Below are 10,000 nucleotides of genomic sequence, written 5' to 3' on the forward strand. Positions count from 1 at the left end.
TCTACATGTGTCTGCTCCATTGAATTACTGTCTGTTTAAGTCCATCTGTGCGTGTCTGTCTGTCTATCTATCTGTCTGTCTATCTATCTATCTATCTATCTATCTGTCTGTCTGTCTGTCTATCTATCTATCTATCTATCTATCTATCTATCTGTCTGTCTGTCTGTCTGTCTGTCTGTCTGTCTGTCTATCTATCTATCTATCTATCTATCTATCTATCTATCTGTCTGTCTGTCTGTCTGTCTGTCTGTCTGTCTGTCTGTCTGTCTGTCTGTCTGTCTGTCTGTCTGTCTGTCTATCTATCTGTCTATCTGTCTGTCTGTCTGTCTGTCTGTCTGTCTGTCTGTCTGTCTGTCTGTCTATTAATCTATCTATCTGTCTGTCTGTCTGTCTGTCCAATTTAGTATATTCATCAACTCTGTTTGATACCCAAAACATTTTTGTTATTACTGTATTGTGTGTGTGTGTGTGTGTGTGTGTGTGTGTGTGTGTGTGTGTGTGTGTGTGTGTGTGTGTACTTAATAGAACATTGTCGTAATCACAAACCTACAGAATTAATTAAAAAACAAGGTGCAATACTCGTGATTGTCCAGCAGGTGTCGCCATTTCACATCAAATCCTTCCACACTGCCTGATACTGGACACACTGTAGTTCAAGGGATGAGATAGGAGTTGACTCATATGCACTCTGTCAATAGCTATGTACTGAGATTATAACGACAGGACAGTAACCGATACCGAGTGTGTGTACGTGTCTAAAATGGATCCATATAACAACCAGCGATATACAGGGAATCAACGGAACCCTCGGAGGAACCATGGTTACCCCAATAATAACGCACCGGGGGAATATGGAGACGCCGACCAGACACCTGAAAATAACCCCAACAGAGACGCACCTGACCCGGCTAACCCACCAGCCACTGACCGCCAACCGCAGTAGTAAGTGACAGTCATTGTGATAGTGTCTTTTTTACTGACATACGCATATTGTAAAGTGTGATACAATAGGCTATATTTCGACATAACATGTGTAGGCTACAGTGGCGTAACTTTGATGTTCATATTGGTGGGGACACATTTTGGCGAAACGTCACACAATTTGGCGAAACGCCCTCGCCCCAGACCCAGCATCCAACTGCTCACTAGTTTATTAACCAAACCAGTTTTATCATGTATCTATGTACAGTTTAGTCAAGAGTTGAGCGGTTATCAATCGTTTTGTACTAAAAAACGTATTATATTCATATATCATTGGCTGCTTATGTTTCACAGTAGGGCTGTCCCGACTCGGAATTTCAGTTTACGAGTGAACCGGGGAGTTGGAGCGCAGTTGAAGCGCGAGCGTGCCCGAGCCTCGACGAGCCGGCGAGAGAGAAACAACACAGAGCCGGTGACGGCTGCAGAGAATGGTGATTTGCGCGAGTAAAAAAGACAAGATGCTTGCGGTCTACGGGGGCTTAATTGTTTCCAAGGCGACCTATCTTTACTACAGCACATAGCAGAGCAGAATCAATAGGCATATATGGTGCGAAATTTGCACAGTGCTTTGGTTCTGCTTTCTCCTTTTGGCGTGGCGTGGGGATTTTTTTTGAGGAAGCCAAGTGAGACAACACTTTTAATCTACATGTGTATTGGAAGGTGGGGGACAGAAAAGAGTGGGCTACGTCGCAGCTTGTATTTAATGTAACTACAAGAGCTATTATAGCGCCTGGTCACTTTACCAGGATTTACACACGCCTGTAATCTGTCCGATACCGCTCGTTTGCTCTCTCTCTCACTCACTCACTCATTCACACACCTCCTTATCGTCTTATTAAATTATAAATTTTATTATAAATGCACCCCCTCACCCCGACCGGAATGCACAACTAGCCGCTTAATGCCCAATGCAGATTCGAATTCATTCACAATATAATTAGGGGACGTTTAAGGCTATTTTAAGTTTCACGTTCACATGAGACACGACTCACACAATCAGTTGTAGGTGCTTGACATACACACATACTTTTTATACATCCTTCTCGTTTAAGAACTAGGCCAAATGTTCATTACAGCACTATAGGCTACTTAAGACAACCCAGAACAACTTCAGTGGATATAGGCTACAGTAGGCCTACCAATGCAACTTTATCCAGGCAATCAAGGCAAAATTAGCAATAAAATAACACAAAACATAACACACATAGTTACACAGACAGTTAAGGGAACAGTTAACCCGCGCCGGGAGAAGGTGTGTATTTTACTCACTATTTGTAGAGGAAGGCCATTAGCTGAAGTTTGCCGCTACCAGCTAGCCACTCGGTGCGGACATAGTTATCCTCACGGAAAGTGCGATAAACTTTCTTTCTCTCCACACGCATTGGCCTGCCGTCAGATTTGATTTTTAATGGCTTCTCAATTGGCAGTTTGGTAAACTAATTTGTTTATAAATACTCAAAATATCCACCCTCCATAACTGTTCTTGCTAATATGATAACAATGCAAACATGCTAATCTCCCGCTATTGTTATTGTTGTTAAATTTCAGTGACGTTGATAATGAAGCTTTGATTTGATTGGTGTGAAGCCAAAGGCCGAGTGGCTTCCCTTGGCACCCTCCTGACCAATCACAGAGGGCAGAGTCATGGTAATAGCCTCACCGGATTGGTCAATTCTTTTTCTTTTTTTTACCAAGGGAAGCCAGCTCGGCCTGCCTTCCTCGCAGACATACAGTGTGCAGTGTCGTGTTTCGCCGCGTCTTCAGAATCTAAATGTAAAGGGGCGCTGTTTCGCGCATTGTGAAATGCTCAACGAGAGGAGAGAAATGGGGAAGAAATGACGGGAGCACAGCACCAAAGATTACCGAAACTGTTAATATAAATGTTTTTATTGGATGACAACTACAGCCTAAAAAACAGGGAAGCCTGGCTTCCCTTGGCCACCGGGAGAAAACGCCACTCCTTTCCTTTATTTCCCCGACATTCTTCCTCAGTTGACGTCAAACTTCAGCCGCATTCATAGCGCAGCAGCTGAGCTGATAGATTCCGAAATGACAGCAGAAGCTGTTTTGCCGCTCTCAAATTAAGCAACCAATCACCGCTAACCGAAACACAACCCACGACAACCAACAGGAGGCAAAGCCAATCACAAAATACATAAGGCGGGACGATAAAGAGGCAACGCATTAACCCTTTCTCGTCGTTGTCATATCCTTCTCATATTGGTGTGGACAATTTTTGCACATTTGAATATTGGTATGGACACGTCCACACCGTCCATACGCAATTTTACGCCCATGGTAGGCTACAGCTGTTGTATTGCTTTTTAATTAGGCTATACAATAATAGTCTAAAACTAAAATCAAGTTATTGTTACAACAAAGTAGCAGCAGTAGGCAAAGTGACATTCACGGCGTTTTTACGTAAATAAACCAACGTTTTGTCCGAAGTTTGACACTATTTTGACGCAACTTAAGCACAAACATGTTATAGCTTAGCCTGTTGCTTTTAAATAACACCAAATAAGGGTTTTAATTCACCTAAGCTACAATGGCTAACATAGGCTGTCAAACTTAGTCACAAATTGACGGTTAATGTGTTGTGTTTTACTGAAAAATAAACCTAAACATTTTGACATAACTTAAGCACCTATGTCCTAATTCTTTAATATGATAACAATGCCATGCAGTTATTAATTAAACAAAGCTACCATTAGCATACACAGTACACACCATTAGCTTACATAACATTAGTGAAACTTAGCAAGAAAACATTTCTGTGACAGTCACTGTTATGTGTAGTCTGAAGTGTGGCACTATATATTTTGGCATAGTTTAATCACAGACTAGTTGTTGTGCTTTGTAATGATAACACCAATATGTTATGTATTGATGAAAAAAGGCTACAAAGGCTCATATGTGATATTTAGTTAGGAAAAGGAAAAGGAAAACAATTTTGTTAAGTTTCTGATTCTGACTTTCGCTTTCGTTTCCTGTGATCAGAGAGGGGAATGGTGCCTTCACGGTCCCTCGGAAATCTCAAAGACTGGTGGCTTGGGGCTATCATAACTTATTTAGTTCAACGTTTTAACATCAAATAAAAAAATAGTGTACTCTGTAAGATAATACAGTGCCTTAAGCTTTGTTTGGTAACAGAGTAAACTAAAAATACATTAATAATTTCACTTATATTTATATTATATTTATAAATTACAGGATATCGAAAAAAACGACACTATTGTTGACTTTGAAGTAGCCTACTCTTTGCACTATTGGACTCCGACTCTTGTTTGCACTTTACACAAATAGTTTGACTTTAAAAAATGCATTAGGCAAAATTTGACTCATGTAATGGAATACTTAAATGTATTTTTATTTTAAAGTGAGTCATGTTCATTGATTAACATTAATTAAAATTCTTAAAATATAAAATTATATAAAAATAAATTAAATATATTTTATTTAATACTATAACAGATATACATTAGATAATAATAATAATAATAATAATAATAATAATAATAATAATAATAATAATAATAATAATAATAATAATAATAATAATAATTAAGTAAATAAGTAAGTAAGTAAGTAAATAAATAAAATAAAATAAAATAAAATAAAATAAAATAAAATAAAATAAAATAAAATAAAATAAAATAAAATAAAATAAAATAAAATAAAATAAAATAAAATAAAATAAAATAAAATAAAATAAAATTAATAAAAAATAAATATATGAAAAAAATAAAGGAATTTATGGCTGTACTACAAATGTTCTGGGATAGGAAATTAAAAAGTGATTTGAAAAATGAAACTCTGAAAATGAAACTGACAGTTCTCTGCTTGTCTCTGTGTCTGTGTCTCAGTGCCGGTGCGTTCACTGCCATGCCACCAAACGAGTCTCGGAGAAGGGAGATTCAAAGGGGTACGTCAACACTTCCTGCTTTCACACACACACTCACTCACTCACTCACTCACTCACTCACTCACTCACTCACTCACTCACTCACTCACTCAGTGATTCTGAAGAACGCTTGTTGTCAAAATCAGTGAATATCTCCTCATGATCTGCTACCTGTCCATACTGTTTGTGCGCTGAAGAAAATACATCTGGTGATAATACACAGCCTAGGCTCTGTAAACAAAGGGCCCACCATAGCCCTACCAACTGAGCTAAGGGCGTCCCGAGGTATTCACTGATTTTGACAAAAAAGTGATTTTGACAACAAGCGTTCTCCAGAATCACTGACTCCACCTTTAATCTAATAAATGTCTTCTAATGTGTTTTTATGTATTTTAATCTTGCCCCTGTAAAGCACTTTGAGTGTGTTTGAATTGTGCTATATAAATAAACTTGCCTTGCCTTGCTTAATGTGAGTTTGTGTTTTTCTTCAGTGGCCCAGAGGGAAGAGGAGGAGCTCCAGAGATACAGAGAGGCAAACAGACCCACAGCCGTGCACATCAACCCAGAACCTGTCGGTAAAAAGCCCTACTAACGTCCTCCCTCCTACATACTCAACATGTACATACTACATACTAAAAGCCCTACTAACGTCCTCCCTCCTACATACTCAACATGTATATACTACATACTAAAAGCCCTACTAACGTCCTCCCTCCTACATACTCAACATGTATATACTACACACTAAAAGTCCTACTAACGTCCTCCCTCCTACATACTCAACATGAATATACTACATACTAAAAGCCCTACTAACGTCCTCCCTCCTACATACTCAACATGTTTATACTACACACTAAAAGCCCTACTAACGTCCTCCCTCCTACATACTCAACATGTATACACTACATACTAAAAGCCCTACTAACGTCCTCCCTCCTACATACTCAACATGTATATACTACACACTAAAAGTCCTACTAACGTCCTCCCTCCTACATACTCAACATGAATATACTACATACTAAAAGCCCTACTAACGTCCTCCCTCCTACATACTCAACATGTATATACTACATACTAAAAGCCCTACTAACGTCCTCCCTCCTACATACTCAACATGTATACACTACATACTAAAAGCCCTACTAACGTCCTCCCTCCTACATACTCAACATGTATATACTACATACTAAAAGCCCTACTAACATCCTCCCTCCTACATGCTCAACATATACAGTATCTCACAAAAGTGAGTACACCCCTCACATTTCTTCACATTTTTCTTTATATCTTTCCATAGGACAACACTGAATAAATGACACTGTGATACAATGTAAAGTAGTCAGTGTACGTCTTGTATAACAGTGTAAATTTACTGTCCCCTCAAAATAACTCGACACACAGCCATTAATGTCTAAACTGCTGGCAACAAAAGTGAGTACACCCCTTAGAAAAAATCTACAAATTGGGCCCAAAGTGTAAATATTTTGTGTGGCCACCATTATTTTCCAGCAGTGCCTTAACCCTCTTGGGCATGTAGTTCACTAGAGCTTCACAGGTTGCAACTGGAACCCTCTTCCACCCATTTATGACAGCATCACGGAGCTGGTGGATATTAAAGACCTTGCGCTCCTCCACCTTCCGTTTGAGGATGCCCCAAATATGCTCAATAGGGTTTAGGTCTGGAGACATGCTTGGCCAGGCCATAACCTTTACCCTCAGCTTTTTTAGCAAGCCACTGGTCGTCTTGGAGGTGTGTTTGGGGTCGTTATCATGTTGCAATACCACCCTGCGGCCCAGTTTACGAAGGTTGAGTGCACATGGTCAGCGTCGTACACAGAGGTTGGCTTTGGAAAATAGACGTATGAGTGCTGCCAGCATTGCTGAAGGGCTTGAAGGGGTGGGGGGTCAACCTGTCAGTGCTCAGACCATACGCCGCACTCTGCATCATACTGGTCTGCATGGCTGTCATCCCAGAAGGAAGCCTATTCTAAAGATGATGCACAAGAAACCCCACAAAAAGTTTGCTGAAGACAAACAGACTACGGACATGGATTACTGCAACCATGTCCTGTGGTCTGATGAGACCAAAATACATTTATTTGGTTCAGATGGTGTTAAGAGTGTGGAGCGGCAACCAGGTGAGGAGTACAAAGACAAGTGTGTCTTGCCTAGAGTCAAGCATGGTGGTTGGAGTGTCATGGTCTGGGGCTGCATGAGTGCTGCCAGCACTGGGGAACTACAGTTCATTGAATTCTAACATGTACTGTGACATACTGAAGCAGAGCATGATCCCCTCCCTTCATAAACTGGGCCGCAGGGCAGTACTGCAACATGATAACGACCCCAAACACCCCTCCGAACGACCACTGGCTTGCTAAAGAAGCTGAGGGTAAAGGTTATGGACTGGCCAAGCATGTCTCCAGACCTAAACCCTATTGAGCATCTTTGGGGCATCCTAAAACGGGAGATGGAGGAGCGCAAGGTCTTTAATATCCACCAGCTCCTTGATGTCGTCATGAATGGGTAGAAGAGGGTTCCAGTTGCAACCTGTGAAGCTCTAGTGAACTACATGCCCAAGAGGGTTAAGGCAGTGCTAGAAAATAATGGTTGCAAAACAAAATATTGACACTTTGGGCCCAATTTGGACATTTTTTCTTAGGGGTGTACTCACTTTTGTTGCCAGCAGTTTAGACATTAATGGCTGTGTGTCGAGTTATTTTGAGGGGACAGTAAATTTACACTGTTATACAAGCTGTACACTGACTACTTGACATTGTATCAAAGTGTCATTTATTCAGTGTTGTCGCATGGAAAGATATAATGAAATATTTGAAGAAATGTGAGGCGTGTATTCACTTTTGTGAGATACTGTATATACTACATACTGACTACTTAACCATCCATTGTGTATGCGAGGTTCGTCGGACAGTTTACACTGAAGTATACAGAAGCATTAAAGAATTTAAAAAATAATTTATCGATCCATACACAAAATCTTTCCGGAAGTAAGTACTCATCCGGGCATTTCTCGCCTACACAAACTCGCATACACAACCATAACATGCCACAAATTGACGTCAAAATTAGTATGAGTAGGACGTTAGTAGGGCTTTTAGTACGAGTAGGACGTTAGTAGGACTTTTAGTATGAGTAGGACGTTAGTATGGCTTTTAGAACAGAGCCAATAACTAAATACATCTTCACCTCATCAATTTAATATATTATACACAAGACCGCCATGTTTCTACAGTAGCTCAGAACGGACAAACTTAACGGCCTTACACGTTTTTATATATAGTGGGCAGATCCAATAGTTTTAAACTTCAACAGACACCCGCCTCTAAGTGAATTAACGTTTGTCAATTGAGCGATTCCAGACCTTCTGTACAAATGAAATGAAGTACGATGGTCTGGTAGAACCAGGCTACTGGTAATTAGGGGAAGTTGGAATCTAGAATCTCACCACTAGATGACACCAACATACTCGTATATTACACACTGTACCTTTAACTTAAAACTGGTTTTGACATTTTTACACTGGCCTGACCCTAAATCCAGTAAGTTTTAGAGACATTTTAAGAGTTTTAAGAATATTTTGATGAATGTACGGTAAAGTACGGAGTTGTATAAGGGACACAGGGAAGATTTAAAAAAAAAAAAAAAAAAATTATGTTATGCACTTTTGTCGAAATGTCATATTGAGAAAAAATAAAAAATTAAATAAAACCCCTCTCACATTTTATTTTCTTCTCAATGTTGTATTTTGTCTTCATTCTCAAAGTGAATAATAATAATAATAAAAAATATTAAAAAATGTGGCCAGTAGTGAAGTGATTATAGTTTGTTTCAAATACATCTTAAGAGGTGAAACATTATTTTGATGATTAGAATTCAGACATTAATAATGGATTGGATTTATATAGCGCTTTTCAAGGCACTCAAAGACGCTTTACAGGGTTAGCATACCATCCCGTTCTTAATGTTAATAATATAATTCTAACTTTATTTCTCTTGTGCTTAAGGTGGCGGTGGTGTAACCATGGCAGCAGCCAGGGAGAAACAAGACAAAGATGCACGGTCTGCCAAACTGCAGAAGAAGGTAAACACGGAACCACACATTTATTTATACTCTAGATGGTGTTTTATGCCCCAAACGGAGCCTACAAGACAGCGCTGCCTGCTTAAAGACCTACTTCACAGGTGGGAATTTGAAGGTGTATTGAACTCTGAGATCCTATGTAGTATAAATGTGCAAACATTTTAGAAATCGGTTCATCCTAGCCTGAGAAAAGGCAGAAAGAGTTTTTTATGGTCTCACTGTCTAACCCTACATTTTACCATGCGTGACATCACACATGGGAAAATGTAGGGTTAGGATTAACAGGACAGCTGGGCCAAGGGAAGACTGAGGAAAGACTGAGGGAAGGAAAAACCTCATTCATTATATTATAATAGCGATTTTATAATGATATAACGCCGGTTCCGTATGGGTGAAGTATTCCTTTAAGGTCAGGGTTAGAGCCTTCAGGGCAGTGCTGCCTTGAAGGCGCCGTTGGGGGCACAAAACACCAAACACCGGTTTATTATTTGTTGCAAATACACTCCTGGAACACAAATCACATCTGTATTAATTTATTGTGACGTTTTGTTTGAAGCTGAGAAAGCATAGGGTCGGAGAGGAAAATATTTTTGATTCCTCTTTGTCTGGCACATTTTGCAGAAATTGACAATTAAAGGTGCTCCGAGGAACTTTCAGTTTGTGTTCATTCTAGCGCCCCCTTTGGACAAAGGCGGTATTGTTTTTACCACGCCAGCTGTTGTTCCTGGGTGAGCGTATACCCATGACAAAGGCATTAAGAAAAACTATATAAAAAATAGATTACATGTAATTTATGATCATCAGAGGAGAAATGAGACTGTTTCAGAAATATTTAAAAGTTCCTCGTAGCACCTTTAAGTTGACTTGACAAATGTAATGTGACCTTTTGATTTAAAATCCTGTAGGAAACGCTAATCTGTATTTATGTATTTATTGTGACGTTTTGTTTGAAGCTGAAGAAGCAGGAGCTGGACCAGAGAAAGAGACAGGAAGAGGAGGAGATGAATCAG

The 10,000-nt window shown here is 39.5% G+C and overlaps 2 protein-coding genes across 2 annotated transcripts in view; both read left to right on the forward strand.

Moving 5' to 3' along the window:
- Window positions 1–10,000, forward strand: part of idh1 (isocitrate dehydrogenase (NADP(+)) 1) — a 45,301-nt gene that overhangs the window by 20,569 nt on the left and 14,732 nt on the right. The gene's annotated exons all lie outside the window — the stretch shown is intronic.
- epsti1 (epithelial stromal interaction 1) overlaps window positions 706–10,000 on the forward strand; it is a 50,681-nt gene continuing 41,386 nt past the window's right edge. Inside the window, exons 1-5 of the mRNA XM_080038330.1 lie at window positions 706–942; window positions 4,848–4,906; window positions 5,377–5,460; window positions 8,914–8,990; window positions 9,944–10,000. The exon at window positions 9,944–10,000 is cut by the window's right edge and continues 27 nt beyond it. Of these exons, the coding sequence (XP_079894456.1) occupies window positions 761–942; window positions 4,848–4,906; window positions 5,377–5,460; window positions 8,914–8,990; window positions 9,944–10,000 (459 nt within the window). The 5' untranslated portion in view covers window positions 706–760. The remainder of the gene's footprint in view (window positions 943–4,847; window positions 4,907–5,376; window positions 5,461–8,913; window positions 8,991–9,943) is intronic.

This window comes from Ammodytes marinus, assembly GCF_949987685.1.
Source record: "Ammodytes marinus genome assembly, chromosome: 12".
Taxonomy (NCBI): domain Eukaryota; kingdom Metazoa; phylum Chordata; class Actinopteri; order Uranoscopiformes; family Ammodytidae; genus Ammodytes; species Ammodytes marinus.